Here is a 16,787-nt window from a genome sequence, read left to right as displayed (position 1 = left end):
AAAACCATGCTTGAACAAGAATAGCATTAAAAACAAATTTATATGTCTAAAAATTTTTGACAGAATTCAACAGGTTTGTCCAGTTTCGAGCTCTTCTTCCTTATTTAATCCAAAAATCAAATCCCATCCAGCAAGTACTGATATTTACCTCAATAATGTAAAGTTCTGTCCACCGGTGACCTGATCTATACGTAGCAGAGAGGGTTCATAACATTCCCAAATAATTTCATTAACACCAGCATTCTCAAAGCCTAAAAGCTCAATACATTTTTTAAAACCAATGATAGTTAAAATAAGGGGTTCTGAACTTGAAATGCTTTTGTTAAGCTTTATTGTACAGACTAACATTTTGGTTTCCCAGACTCAGTAATACTAAATTGCCTATTGGGTTTAGTGGCTTCTTGCATCAGCTCCTGCAGCTGTCCTATTTGTTCATCACGAAAGTCATTAAGTTTCTCTTCTGGGAGGGCGGCTCCAAAACATGCTTTTTCAGTTGAATTTTGGCTGTTTTCGTTAGCTTGTTGCCATAGCACTGCTGCATACGCCTAGTAAAACGAGAGAAAAATGAAGGTTATAGGTATAAACTTAAAATAAGGTCTGTATTCATTCAACATTGGAGGACTTAAAGAATTCTAATTCCAAGTACCTGTTTTTCTCCATCACTGAGTCTTCTGAACTTGAAGAAAAACATACAACGCTGTGTCTTTACTATTCAGTAATAATTTTTAGTATTTTAAGATACTTAATAAGCTTTTAGCAAAGTTCTTTACCTGAAAAGCTGCAGGGTAGGGGGCGATTGAGGGTGGGTGAGAATTGTCCGTGGATGGGCTTCAGAAATGAGTATAAACCACCCAAAAATCATGTGAAAAATTGTATGTAAACAAGCATAGCACTGTCCTGAAGCCATAGCTTTCATTAGGTTTTCAAAGGGTAGCCATGGGTCTTAATACGTCTAAAAGTGGGTCTCAAAATTTATTAAGTTCAACCCCCTCTTCAATTTAAAAACTAATTTAATTCACACTAGAGATTAAAGCCTTTAAGTCTTCAATATTTAACAACCATTTTGTCAGGAAAAATACTCTGTATTATTTTTATGCTGTAATTTTTCTCTCATTCAATCACCATCTTCAGTCTAATATTCCAACTACCATCATCATACACAAGTGACACTTTGAAGCAGATTCTCACTTGAAAATTAATCTTCAATCAGGCTGGAAGTACTACTGTATTTCAATTCGTGAAGTTAATGATGATGTGGTTAAGCGAATTAATTCATTAACTCTAGATAATGTTGTTACTCTAAGTGGTTTAAGAGAATTAAATTGCTTATAACTGCCATTATCACCAAACAAACTTTAATTCTAGACATTCCCCTTTTTTTTGGGGGGGGGGGGAGGGTTGTAATTGGTTTTAATATCATCAACACAACACTAAAGTGGCTTACCCACTTCTCAGCAATGCATACTTAATCCAAGCATGGAAAAGAGAAACAACAATTTCATGAGTAGTGTGATTTTTCTTTATATTTACTTTTAATTGAATTTACTGGGGTGACACTGGTTAATAAAATTACATAGATTTCATACCATCCCAAGTCAAGTCTCCTTCTATCACCATTTATCCCTTTACCCTTTTTTACCTCCTCCCTCTGTCGATCACCATACTATTGTCTGTGTCCATGAGTCTTTTTTTTTTTCTTAATCCCTCCCCTCTGACAGCTGTCAGTCTGTTCTGTGTATCCATGAGTTAGTCTCCACTTTGTTAGTTTATTTTGATCATTAGATTCCACAATAAGTTGTCATATGGTACTTGTATTTCTCTCATTGGCTTATTTCACTTAACATAATGTTCTCCAGGTCCATCCATGCTGTCACAAAAGGTAAGATTTTCTTCTTTTTTTATGGCTGAATTGTATTCCATTGTGTAAATGTACCACAGCTTTGTTGTCCACTCACTTACTAATGGGCATTTGGCCTGCTTCCAAATCTTGGCTACTGTAAATAATGCTGCAGTGAACGCAGTGGTGCATATATTCCTGGATTTCTTTGGCTATATTCTAAACCTTTACTTGTATAGGAAATAATATTTTCTTCATGTTTTATAGAAATCCAATTCATAGAGTGAACTAAGAAACACTTCTTAACCAGTTTACACAGATTCACTGTGGCTGTCCCTTCCAGAGACAGCAGACTGAGACTACTTAATCCCATGAGAGACCCATTTGCAGATCTTGAAAACCTGTGATTTGAGGGACAGGCTTCTAATTTAGTACACAGGTAGTGGTTGACTGCAATCTTCCCCAGGGATGGAGAGGCTGGCAGGTACCAACTTGGCATTCTTCCCTTGCCCCAGTGTAAGGCACTGGTACACGTCTGATGCTCTGTCCCTTGTGGCTGCTGCCAAGAGGACACACCTTTGATAGCCTGGCTCTGATAGCCAGCAGACTTGTGTTCACAGGTTCAAAAGGAAATAGTTAACTGGCTGTCACCCCAGGACTTAATACAGAGGGAGCAATCAGAAATGCCAGTTTTCCCTGAAAGAGGTATATTTGCATACGTTAGGGACTGCTGCCTGAGGGTCCTGGGTCCAGGTAGCCTGCATGGAGGTGCTGACTGAGATTCTCCACTTTGGGATATTGACATGTCTTGTACACCGTCAACTAGTTGTTATCTCAACTTCTAAAGTATCTTTGAAATATTTTTCTTGTATATCCATCAGGGTTCAAAGAAGAACCTGATAGTTAGCTTTAAGGGTATCTTTTCTCAATCCTGAGACCTTTATTTCCAATAGGGTGATAATGATTACATGAGTAACAAAGTTTTGTCCCTTTCAGTTCTTGCTGTTATTTTTAATTCTCATTTTCTCCTGCTGTCAATTAAGCCTACATTTACCAGCAGTTTTTCTTCTTTCTGTTTCTGGAAATATTTCTTAAATACCTTTAGAATTATTACATTTTCTTAAGCCATACACATTTTAAAAGTCTAAGTAAAACACACCAAAATTATTTTCAAATAGGTTTCACAACGATTTCCTTACCAAAAGAATAGATTTGAATTGATACTTTAGCACATGCTTGTGAATTCTGATAAAATTCACTTCATGTACCATTAAGCTACCATTTGTACTGATAGAGTGACTTGTTGGATTTGTGCTACCTGCCCACACAGGATAACATCGAAGTGGAATAAACTTTCTTATACACCTGGCATACAAAATTTGAGACTGACTGTTGTTGTTTTTTGTTTTGCTAATCCTTACCTGAGGAAATTTTTCCCATTGATTTTTAGAAAAAAGGGAAGAGAGACCTGAGTGGGAATCGAACCCAGGACTCTTTGGTCTGCATGCCACAATTTTTAAACATGGGATAGAGATAGAGTCACAGAAAGCCAAGAATGTATGTATGGAGAGAGAGAGGCTAAAAAGATGCCCACAAAAGTTTGGGGAGCTGTCTTTAACATTTTGTTCTGAACATCTCACCTCTGTACTGTTTTGATCTCATAATAAAGATGTAAATAATATTTAATTAAATGGGAAAGAAAGCAAGGAGGAGAGAAGCTTTTAAGTAGAAATTTTGGAATGGAGAAAAGTTATAGGTTTGGTTTTTCATGATATGTCCTACCAGCTGAGACCAAATCAATTTGCCTGTTGTAATTAATTTGGCTGTAAAGATTAACACAAGAAATTGTAAATTCTCATTACTTTGTTTAATCCCATTTTTTACTATTTGCCCTTCTTTGTTCTTTAAAACAAAATTGCAACTAAATAAACCAAAAGTACAGTCAGAAACATTCTTGATTCTGTAGAAAACATGACATATGAAAATCCAAACTATCAAACTCTATAAATACAAAGATAATTGCCTCACAAAAGGATACTCATATTTAGAAAAACATTTAGTGCAGGCTCCTAAATGGTATAAGAAGCTGCCGCCTTTTGAACTACATAAATCAAATTATAAATTCCCTTACAAGATAGGCATATATGGTGCTGCTATGGCCATAATTTCCTAGAAAACTAAAATGACAATAATTTTTCAGTTTCAGCAAATTAAATTATTTGTACTCCTTCAATATAAACTCCCAAACAGAAGGACAACTGCTATATCTAGAAGGGAAAAGTTACATTTCTTCTATAATTACTGTAAGATTTTATTAGCAACAATGAACCAACAAACTTAAGTTTGGAGCATTTAATCAAGCTTTCCCTAGAGAACTGATTAAAAATGCCATGCCTCCTCAAGGAACAAAAATACCCCCCTCCATAAAAACCTGAAAGTTACCTGAATTACAAAAACTAAATTCAAAGACACTGTGGGGATTTGAAGCACAGCTGCTCAAGTCATTAATGCAGAATATTTTATATTACAGAAAAGAGGAATCTATGTTGGCAAGGACAGTAAATTTGACTTATTGGCTCTCTTTGACCCAGTTTTGTGATTTTCAAGTCACTGATGATGGATTTTCCATTTTTATAGCATACAAAAAAATCATCAAAAATAACCTATGCTATTTCCTAGCCCCAATGCATCACACTGATTCACAGAAAACAAACAATACAAAGTAGCACTAGTGTCACCAATAAGTGTATTTCTCAGGTGGCCATGAAGCTGGGCCCCTCTGGAATCAAGTTCCCCAGGTTGCCCAATACAGTAAGCCATACACAGGACTCACCTGTGACTCCAGGCCGTGGGGGAGGGGGGACATATGTAATACTTTTAACAATAAAGATATATATGAGATTTTGCATTTAATTGGGATATCAGAAAAGCCTTAAAAAATAGTGTCATGTTAAGTAAAATAAGTAAAAGGACAAGAACCATATGATACAACCCATGTGGGATCTAAAACAGAAAACAACAAATGAACAAACAAAAACTCAGACACAGACAACAGTATGGTGGTTATCAGAGGGGAAGGGATGGAGGAGGATGAAGAAGGTTAAGGGGGTCAAATATGGTGGAGGAAGGAGAGTAGACTTTGGGTGATGAGCACACAATGCAAAATACAGATGATGTATTATAGGATTAAAATGTTAAAAGATAAGAAGAGAATCTTAAAAGCAGCAAAAGAAAAAATATTAGTTACATACAAGAGAAAGCCCATGAGACAATCAGCTGATTTTTCAAAAGAAACTTTGTAGGCCAGAAGGGAGTGGCACAATATACTCAACATTATGAAAAGAAAAAAAACTACAACCAAACTACTCTACCCTCAAGGATATCATACAGAATTGAAAGAGAAATCAGGAATTTCCCAGACAAGCCAAAGGAGTTCATCACCACTAAATTGGCATACAAAAAAATGTTAAAAAGAATTATTTAATTGAAAAAGGAAAGGCCAAAACTAGCAATAAGAAAATATTTTAAAAAAATGTCACCAGTAAAGGCAAACATATAATAAAGGTAGTAGACCAACCACTTATAAAGCTAGTATAAAGACAATTAAAATGGCAATAAGTATATACCTATCAGTAATTACTTTAAATGTTACTGGAATAAGTGCTCCATTTAAAAGACCTAGGGTGGCTAAATAGATTAAAAAACAAGACCCTTACCTATAATGCCTACATGAGATACACACAGACAAAGTAAAGGGATGGAAAAAGATAATTCATGAAAATGGAAACAAAAAAGGCTGGGATAGCAATACTTATGCCAGACAAAATAGACTTTAAAATAAAGGCTCTAACAGGGGACAAAGAAGGACCCAACAATTTCACTTCTGGGAATTTGAAGAAAACAAAACACTAATTCAAAAAGATGTATTCATGCCTATGTTCCCTGCAGCATTATTTACAACAGCCATGCTATAGAAGCAACCTAGGTTTCCACCTATAGAAGAATGTCTAAAGAAAAAGTGGTGTGTGTTTATCTATAGATATATATAGGCATTGGGCAAAAACAGTTTTACAGTTGTGAGAAAATGAAACAATTTATTCTTATATTATTTATTAATTACTGTATTATTTTCCATGCAAAGAACTGTAAACCTACTTTTGCCTATCCCTGAGTATACACACAAAATACCACTCAGCCATGAAAAAGAATAAACTCTTGCCATTTGGGACAACATGGATAGACCTATAGGATATTCTGTTAGTGAAATAAGTCAGAAAAGGGCAAATACTGTATCATGCCACTTACCTGTGGAATCTAAAAAACTAAACAGACTCATAGATACAGAGAACAAGCTGATAATTGCCAGAGGGCTAGGTGGTGGGAGAACAGGCAAAAAAAAAAATTAAGGGGATTAAGAAGTACAAACTTATAACATAAATAAGTCACAGGGATATAGAGTACAGCATAGGGAATACAAACAATAATATCACAATTACTTTGTATGGTGACAGATGTTTACTAGACTTCTCGTGTGATCACATCATATCCTATACTAAGGGCCCGGTGCATGAAATTCATGCACTGGGTGTGTGTGGGGGGGGAAGTGTCCCTCAGCCCAGCCTGCCCCCTCTCACATACTGGGAGCCCTCAGGCGTTGACCCCCATCACCCTCCAATCACAGGATCGGCCCCTTGCCCAGGCCTGACGCCTCCGCCAGAGGTGTCAGGCTTGGACAGGGGACCCCCATCTCCCCATGATCACTGGCTCTGGCCCCCGCCCAGGCCTGAGGCCTCTGGCCCAGGAATCATGCCTGGGCAGGGGACCCCCATCTCCCTCTGATCACTTGCTCCACCCCCCGCCCAAGCCTGACACCTCTGACCCAGGCTTCAGGCCTGGGCAAGGGGACCATCATATCCCCCCAATCCCTGGCTCAGCCCCCCGCCCAGGCCTGATGCCTCGGCCAGAGGAGTTGACCCTCATCACCCTCCGATCACCAATCACCGGATCGGCCCCTTGACCAGGCCTGAGGCCTCCGGCAGAGGTGTCAGCCCTGGGCAGGGGACCCCCAGCTCCCCGTGGTTGCAGGCTCCGCCCCTGCCCAGGCCTAACACCTCTGGCCTAGGCGTCCGGCCCGGGCAGCGGGGACCCGCAGCTGCAGCGGCCCCGCAATCGTGGGCTCCGCTTTAGGCCCAGGCAAGGGACCCCTAGCTCCCGGGACTGCCAGCTTCAACCGGGCCCAGCTCCCATCGCTGGCTCCACCCCTACTTCCTGCTATCACTGGCCAGGGCGGAAAAGGCACCTGATTCTCCGATCATGGCTGGGGGGCAGGGCAAAGGCGGCCCCAGGGCTGCCTTTGCCCTGCTCCCCAGCTCTTAGCTCCCCCCTGGGTTTCCAATCACTGTCAGTGGCAGGGGGCTTCTTCCTGCTTTCCCTTTCGCCTCCCTGCATTGTGCCTACGTATGCAAATTAACCGCCATCTTGTTGGCAGTTAACTGCCAATCTTAGTTGGCAGTTAATTTGCATATAGCCCTGATTAGCCAATGAAAAGGGTATCGTTGTACGCCAATTACCATTTTTCTCTTTTATTAGATAGGATAATAAAAGGGTAATATGCAAACTGACCCTAACAGCAAAAAGATTGGGATTGACTGGCCACTATGACACACACTGACCACCAGGGGGCAGACGCTCAATGCAGGAGCTTCCCCCTGGTGGTCAGTGCACTCCCACAGGGGGAGCTCTGCTCAGCCACAAGCCAGGCTGATGGCTGCCAGCACAGCGGTGGTGGCGGGAGCCTCTCCCGCCTCCTCAGCAGCACTAAGGATGTCCAACTGCAGTTTAGGCCTGCTCCCCTTGGCAAGTGGACATCCCCCAAGGGCTCCCGGGCTGCCAGAGTGATGTCTGACTGCCAGCTTGGGCCCGATCCCCCAGGGAGTGGGCCTAAGCCAGCAGGTGGACATCCCCCAAGGGGTCCCAGACTGCAAAAGGGCATAGGCCAGGCTGAGGGACCCTTCTGAGTGCACAAATTTTTGTGCACCAGGCCTCTAGTAGTATATAAATATCTAATCACTATGTTGTACAACTGAAACTAATATAATATCGTATGTCAACTATACTTTAATTTTAAAAAGCTTTGCATTCCATAATGAAAAAAGGAGAAATAATTATATTAACTAACTTGAGAACATGATGCATTCAAATTATACTTTGAAATCTTTTTAGAAAATCTTCAGGATGTTATCAAGAAAATAAAATGAGCAGTATGTTTTCTAACTAATTCCTAATTTACATTCTGGCCTTCATCAAAAACAGTGTAACAATCTACAATTTTCAGACACTCTCCAATGCGATCTGCTACAAGATCAAGTGAGTTACTATATCAAATTAAATAATGTATTTTTTAAAATCACACATGAAATTGAAAGTAATTTTACATTTCAATTGTGGTTATGTGCCATGATCCTAAGCCAGCTATTATTACATTAAATACTGCTTTGTTTCTAAAAGACAAATTTTAAGAGAAAATTAAAATACACTGTCTTAAAAGTTATTTTCTGCATTTAAATATTATTCTAATGAATCAAATGAGAGAGTGTAACATTATCATACAACAATATTCATGAGTTACCCAGGAACAATATATCTATAACCAAACCAAAGAAAAAGTAACTCAATCACTACAGGAAACTATGATTAAACATATAAAAAGTGAACTTTGGATATTTACTCTTAGGTTTTAAAAAAGAAACAGGAAGAGGGAAAAATTATTTTATAGAGCATCATGATAAAAAAAAAAAAAAGTAAAAGACATAGGAAACACAATGCCAAATCCATCACTGGTCAAAGAACTCCAAACTACTGTTTTCCGTTAAGAATATCCTCATAGCCATGCATAATACATCATTTAAACTATATTCACTAATATATTTATTTTACCACTTTTCCTATAGTTTAAGTTCACTATATAATTGTTTATATAGATAAAATATCGCTTCAATATATAGCTAATTATGAGAAATTATGTTAGTCTGTCCCCCCTCTGGCCCCAAAATTGGTTTCACTCTAAAACATTACTGTCATTCACTGTGAACAACTCAAATAATCAAGATGACCAGTGGTATAACTGTCCTAGCTTTATAAAAGAACCATGAACCAACACACCTTTAATTGAGGCGAGATAATTATTACCTTGCCTCTGTACCAGAAACAATGACATTATCATTTAGTCATTCTCTTATGTTAGAAACCACAATGGTGTCCTATTTCCCACTGAATCAAATTTAAATTCTATCAACCAGCCCCAGGTAAGCCAGCATTATTTTCTATTTAAATTTATCAAGTATCTCTCTCTTTCTCTCCTCTCTCTCTCTCTCTCTCTCTCTCTCTCTCTCTCTCTCTCTCTCTCTATATATATATATATATATATATATATATATATATATATATCCAACTCTACTCTGACATTTACCACAGTTTTATTAATTTTTTACTTATATATTCATCACAGCCATTAGATCTAAAGCTATGTGGCAGGAAAGGTGTTTTAGTCACATGATATACAATGAACAATCAATCAATGAGTGAAGTCCCAAATCCCCTTTCTTATTAGATCCATCTCTGTATCCTGACTAAACTTCTACTCCAGCTATTCTCTCCACCTGAAATGCCCTCATTTTTGTTGTTTACCAATCTAAAACTTTACAGCAAGCATGTCAAACTCGCGGCCAACGGGCCACATGCCTTGTTTATTTAAGGGAGATAGGGAGACTAAGTATGAAACTGCAGCTATAAAAACCCTTTATATTTTGAGATTCACATTTTAAAAAAATAATACTAGACAGAAAATTGGGTAAGGTCAAAATCAGTGATATTTTATAAATATTATATCAAAATGATTTATGCAATTCTACTTATCTGCATATTAGATAGCAATATTATGCTTTCCCTTTTCTGTACTTCAACCAGAGGCTTACAGATTTATTTTTCTTTATAGGTAATATGCATCTATTAAAAAGGCCCTAACTAGTTTGGCTCACTGGATACAGCGTCGGCCTGCAGACTGAAGGGTCCCAGGTTCGATTCCAGTCAAGGGCATGTACCTTGGTTGCAGGCACATCCCCAGTAGGAGGTGTGCAGGAGGCAGCTGATTGATGTTTCTTTCTCACTGATGTTTCTAACTCTCTATCCCTCTCCCCTCCTGTCTGTAAAAAAATCAATAAAACGTATTTTTTTAAAAAAGGCATTTTGTGTGTAAGATCAGCTGAACATCTGGTCATGTGATTTAAAACTAAAGAATTATAAGTGACTGTCTCTGGAAAACACGAATGCAGAAATGAGGAAGAATGTGATAGAATGATGACTTATTAATGTAAACGTTTTGGTATTACTTGACTCCTAAAATCATGTAAACTTAAAACTTTGAAAAGTAAAAAGGATGTTTAATGATTGTCTTTCTGGCAGGTAGTGCAGGTGTTCCTGAATGAGACCTTATTCCCTAATTGCTTCTTAGATTTCTCATCTGCCTGTATTTTCTTAGGTGAAGTCTTCCTTCTGATTTTCCTGTCAGCCTTATCTCTGTCTTAAGTCTCGAAAACAGCCAGCATCAGCAGCATCTGGGAATTGTTAAATATGTACATTCTCAGGTTGATCCCAGATCTACAGAATCAGAAACTACTGTGTTTTGAAAAGTCCTCCAGATGAGTCTGAGATCCCCAGAAGTTTGAGAACCACTACTATAATGTTCGACGTTCACTTTTCCTGACTCCTTCCTTCACAAGGTCCAAACATATATGTTAGTGCTCAGCCCATGCAAAAGATCAGTTTTGCTTAACGTAACTACCTGGGGAGAAGGGACCAATTATTCTAAACACTGCTCTTTATTCAGCCCTCTAATATCCAGGAACTGAGAGGTGTTTAATAATAAATTTGAAATATTTTAAGTGTTTAATGAAAAATAATAAGGAAAGGATGCCCTGAAGCCCTTTTCACCAAATAAAAATTGTAACAAATAGGAGCAACTACTATATCATAAAAACCTGGGTGTACTGACAATATCACATACTTTTGACTGCTTTGTCTCATCTCTCTCAATTCTTACAACCAAAAAAAAAAAAAAAAAAAAGCCATACAATGTGTTCTGTAGCACATCTATAAATGCCAATAAAACAAAACTTATGATTATTTTTAATTTAAGATTAAATAACTCTATAATAGCCCAGAAAGACAGAATAAAGGATTCAAATAAAACACAAATGTTTTAATGTCACATATAAAGTGTGTTAAATACTTCACACTAGTAAGTATCTGCAAAAGTCAATTCCCATTGTAAAGATAAAAAGCTAACATGGGCCCTGGAACATTACTAAAATCAACTGAATGTGTGTTGGAGAAGAAAGCAATATAGTTAAATGGAGCTTAGTACCAAAGTAAATTTCAATGGAGTAATCATAATTTATAGTTTATTAAAGTGACTACAAAGATTCATGTCTTTGCAAGATTTTATATAATTTTATTCAACTTTGGTATATCTTATATTTAAAACTTTAAAAAAAAACAGAAATATTAACATTTTTAGATGGTCTAAAAGGGTTGGAGAAGGGTTACTTTCTCAATAAAATCTTTACTCATTATGTTAAAATGGAAATTTAATGTATTCAATATGACCTCAGGATGAAAATAATCGACCTATAATTCATTATCAACCTGAGAATTAAAACTAAGATTTTTAGTTGCTACAATGATTCTGATCTCAACTTGCTTAAAACTGTAGTCTGGTCAATTCTCAGACCACCTTTGGAAAATGATCCTAAGGTCAAGATCAGCTGAGTGGAGTATTCACCAAATTTAACCATATATGGCCTGTATGTCTCTTCATTATTGTGATGATTGAGAATTGTTTATTATGAAAATTACTAGGGGCCTTGTGCACGAAATTCATGCACGGGAGGAGTCCCTCAGCCCGGCCTGCACCATCTCCAATCTGGGACCCCTCTCGCAATCCGGGACTGCTGGCTCCTAACAGCTCACCTGCTTACCTGCTTGAATGCCCCTAACATTTCTGCCTGCCTGATCACCTCTAAGCACCTCTGTCTGCCGGCCTGATCACCCCAACTGCTGCCCTGCCAGCTGGATTGCCCCTAAGTGCCCTCCCCTGCCAGTCTGATCGCCTGTAACAGATTCTGCCTTGGCCCCCAACACAGTGGCTCTGTCCAGAAGGATGTCTGGATGTATGTCCGAAAGATTTCCTTTTTTTAGTAGAGATAACATATATGCCCCTAAAAAGTTATATTTTTTTTACATACTTTAAATTATACAGTACATATTCAACCTCTTTTACCCGTGTTTTTTTTTTCTAAATATATCAATTTTTTTTTAATGGAAAGGAAGGGAGAGGGATAGAGAGTTAGGAACATTAATGAGAGAGACACATCGATCAGCTGCCTCCTGCACACCCCCAACTGGGGATGTGCCTGCAACCAAGGTACATGCCCTTGACCGGAATCAAACCCGGGACCCTTCAGTCTGCAGGCTGATGATCTATCCACTGAGCCAAACCAGTTAGGCCCCCCCCCCTTTTTTTTTTTTTTGGATTATCCACATTTGTAGATATGGCATTAGTTCATTTTTCCATTGACTTTTAGAGAGAGTGGAAGGGAGAGGGACAGAGAGAGAGAAACATCAATGTAAGAAACACCCCTGCAGTTGCCTTCCTTAGGAGCCCCGACCAGGGATTCAACTTGAAACCCAGGTATGTGCCCTGACCTAGAATCGAACCTGCAACCTTTCCATGCACAGGACCGTGCTCATGCTCAACCAACCTATCTACTTCAGCCCAGCCATTATATGATTTCTGGAATTTTATTTCAGTTAATTCTTGCAAAGTCTGTGGGTTAGGTAATATTCACATTTTGCTGATGAGAAAAAAAAAAACCAACCTCTTCATTTTGAGACATTATTCTTCCCTCATTGCCGCGTTTTCCTGCCAGTCCTAGAAAGGCTCCTGGCAGCAGTTTCACTGGGTATGCAGAGTCAGAAGCATTCTCCTCACCACCACCCTCTCCAAAGCCTCCTCTGCACTGGCACTGAGGCTGCTCTGGAGGGCGCCGAGGCTAGGTAACACAGACAATGACAGGATTTGGACCACTGGAGCCACCGTACCCACCTCTCCTCTCTCAGCCTTTCTCTGCTGTGCTGGAGATAGGCCAAGATTTGCGGTGCTAGCACCTCGGACACAGGAAGTGCTGCAGTTTTTCCCTCTCCAGAGCTGCTGTCGCCGCCTGGAGGTTATAGGCCTGCCCTGGAAGTCCTCAGCATGCCTCCCGTCGGGGCAAACATGGTGGTGGACTCCACAATGGAACTGCTATTTTTAGATACTTTTAAACACCCCAGCGCTGAGGTAAGACTCCACTTCTTGATTCTGACTCTGCTTCTAGACTGTGGGACATGTACAAAAAATCCTTAGGTATGCCTTGACTTTCGCAATCAGGATCACGGGCCACAGGCAAGGCGGCTCCTGGGTCCTGGAGGTGCCGCCTTGCCTGCGGCCCGGCTTTCCGGTCGTGATCACCGGCTGGGGGGGCGGGCAAAGGTGGCCCCGGTTCTCCTGGCCCCGGCTCTTGCCTGCCGCCTGGGTTTCCGATCACCGTTCTTCCGTCCTTCCCCTTTAGCCTCCCATCATTGTGCCTATGTATGCAAATTAACCGCCATCCTTGTTGGCGGTTAACCACCATCTTTCTTGGCAGTTAATTTGCATATCGCCCAGTTTAGCCAATGGGAAGTGTAGCGAAGGTACAGTCAATTACCCTGTTTGTCTTTTATTAGATAGGATTCTATAGTATATACCATTTTATACATACCATATTTAGCACAGTAAAGTTTCTGGGAAATTTATGGGCATAAACACATAGGCCTAGATTTACTAGAAACAAAGAGGATAAGAAAAAATTCTAGACTTTAATCAAAATAAAGAAAAACTGGACCCATATCCGTGATGGCCAATCCCTAAAACAACTCAAAATGAAAACTATGAAAATATAATTTCTGATCATTTATAATGTAGCTGCCCACATAGCAGATCTCAATCCCAACTATAAGCTCTGGCTTATTTCTCATAAATATTTTACCATACTGTAGTAAAATCAGCTTAAGAAAAATAATTCCATTTTGCAAAACAAATTTGCCACTTCATATACAGTCATATTTATTCTTTCTAAATAAAATAACTTCTCAAACAGAATTAGGAACCTATCTTTAAAGGGATCGATCATAAATATAATTTAACTATAAATTCTCAATAAAGTGTAAAAAGTATTGATTTCCATAACAAACAACTTTCAATTCTCATAATAATGAGACATACAGGCCCCTCAGCTGAACTGCACCTTAGGGCCCTTTTCCCAAGGTGGTCTGACTGACTAGACTACAGTTTCAAGCAAGTTAAGAACAGAACTACTGTAGCAACTAAAAATCTTAGTCACTACAGGTTCCAAGAAGAATGAGACAGTGACTGTGTAGGCTGGACCTGTCTCTAATGCTGTCTACAGAGTAAAGAGGAACCCTACCAGCATGCTCTCATTCTCACCTTTCTCATTGCCCAGTTTTGTAAAGTTATCTTAAGACATTAAGGACATGCAGAAAAGCAGGGATGCTGCACTCCACAGGGTTCATGCACCCATATCTCTAACAGGTTTCCCCATTTCACTGGGTTAGTCCTAGCCTTATGATGAGACCAGCTTTCAAGGCATGCACATAATCTCCCGTGCATACAGATAATAAGTTTTATACTATGTCCTCATACAATAGAACAGGAATGTTTTAAAGAATAGATATTCACAAAATTGAATATCCAACTTTAAATAGAATTTCCTCAAAGTCTCTATAGTTCAATAGTAGGCAAATTGTTAACATGATCTAAACCAATATTCCCAGGAAATACTTTTAGTGTTTCTACTTTCAATAACACAGCCTATAGTAGTACAGTGCCTTCCTTTTCCAATTAAAAAAAAAAGTTAAAACTTTGGTAAAATACACTTAGGGAGCAATTAAAACTTTCATGATCATATCCTTTCTTTTCCAGTCTAATTATCAATTGATTTTTAAAAGACAAGTAACCTGTAAGTCATTAGAGAGAAATTATTTTGAAATTCCCACGAGGTTATGATTCAGTCTATAGTATATTTATAAACTATATATATTTTAATTTAATGGGATTTTTTCTGGCAGTTCCCAATAATTAAAGCCTCTGGTATTCTATCCTGGAAATTGGCAAGGTACATTCAAATTTTTTATAAATGTCATTTCATTGACTTTTCTCAAATGCCTGCAGGCCTGTAATAAACAATGGTAAATAAGAGAGAAGTAAAGACTGGAAGGGAAAGAAGAATGAGAAGAAATTATTTTTCAAGTTGATTCAGCAGAGATTAAAGCTCTAGTTCAGCGATTTTCAACTGGTATGCCACACAGGTGTGCTCCAAGAATTTTTAAAACATGAATCACTAACTATTTAGTCAAGGGCACTGACCTCTTTTCCCTTTGATTGTCAAACAAAAAAAATTACAATGGCCTACACAACAATAGCCGTTCAGGGTGAATGAATCAAAATTATACACTTTTTTTGTCAGATTGGCAAAAAATATAATTTTGGGTGTGCTGCAGAATTTAATAATTAGTTTATGAGCCATAAGATGAAAAAGGTGGAAACTAGAAATAAGCTACCTGAGTTTGGGGAGGGGAGAGAAACTCGCAAAGTGAAAAAAAAAGGTAACAGAAAATAAAGAAGACACTGAGTATCCAGGTCTTTATTTCTTTCAGTACAAATTAGTGATTTTCTGATAAAAACTAAGCAGAGAAACACTGCTATTATAATCATTCCTTCTTCCAATTCCAACCAATAGCAGCTAATTGTGAAGTAAGAGTCCCACAGGCTATACAGTATTTTTTAAGAGCTGACAAAGAAATTGGCACCAGAATGTGTTACTTAACACCAAATTCCAAAAATAATTCTCCCATTAGAAAAAGAAGAAAAAAAATGTTATATTGCCCTAACTTCACAGGTTTCTTAACAATGACTGTATTCTTCAAACCTAAGCCTCAGCAGCCCTTTGCTATTCTTTCTAAATTCCAGAGATTCAACATTACCAAATCCAAAGCCTGACCTCAAACCCTGACACCTCTGCCTTTCACTACAGTCCCATATTTTCAACTGCCTACTGTGCAGCTCCATTTGGATACTCTTCCCTTAGTATCCAACATATCCTTGTCGTTATCATCGCTCCTTTACCAGTGTCCTCAGGATAAAATCATTCTCAAACATTAAAAATCTTAGAACCAGATGTCAGCAAAAACAGTTAAGTAGGGAACTCCAATGGTTCAATTCTCCACAAAAGCAACAAATGCACTGGCAAAAACTGGCAAAACCAACTTTTTCAGAACTCTGGACACCAACAGGAAGCTGGCAGCAACCAGCTCTTTTTCTTAGTCAAGAAAAAGAGCTGCGTCTGTCAGAGAGCTCTGTGGTATTCTAACTCTCTTGTCCTGTCCCACGTCCTCCAGATGGGCAGTGGTGTTAAAGACAGCAGCTCACGTTCCCAGTCCAGGTACCCAGTATCAGAGGGAATAAAACAGATCTTACACTCAAAGAATTACGATTGTTTGTTGTGACCTGTTTGGCGACTTCCTGGAGGAGTAGCTCAAAGGGCACTTGCCTTTATCTCATCGACTATGAACTCTCCAGTGCTGGGGGGCACGTGGAGTCAATTTTCAAAGACATGTAAGGCAAATGTACGAGTCATAAAATATTAACTTCCTCAAGCATGTTGCCATATGCCATACTTAAATGTATTATGAATTTCTTCTCTGAGTAACATCAAAATGCCTGTGATTAGATTTGCTATTTATCATTCTTAAAGAGCGCCGTTTAGGCAAAGCCGGGCTGACGGCTGATGAGCGCAGC

The 16,787-nt window shown here is 38.7% G+C and overlaps 1 protein-coding gene across 1 annotated transcript in view; it reads right to left on the bottom strand.

Annotated features, from left to right (window-relative positions):
• Positions 1-314: 314 nt before the first annotated feature.
• The window catches only part of SDHAF3 (succinate dehydrogenase complex assembly factor 3), a 41,885-nt gene continuing 25,412 nt past the window's right edge, over positions 315-16,787 (bottom strand). The window contains exon 2 of the mRNA XM_059712387.1: positions 315-545. Coding sequence (XP_059568370.1) covers positions 342-545 — 204 coding nt within the window. The 3' untranslated portion in view covers positions 315-341. The remainder of the gene's footprint in view (positions 546-16,787) is intronic.

This window comes from Myotis daubentonii, chromosome 10, assembly GCF_963259705.1.
Source record: "Myotis daubentonii chromosome 10, mMyoDau2.1, whole genome shotgun sequence".
Classification (NCBI taxonomy): Eukaryota; Metazoa; Chordata; class Mammalia; order Chiroptera; family Vespertilionidae; genus Myotis; species Myotis daubentonii.
This window is presented reverse-complemented; position numbering and strand designations above follow the sequence as displayed.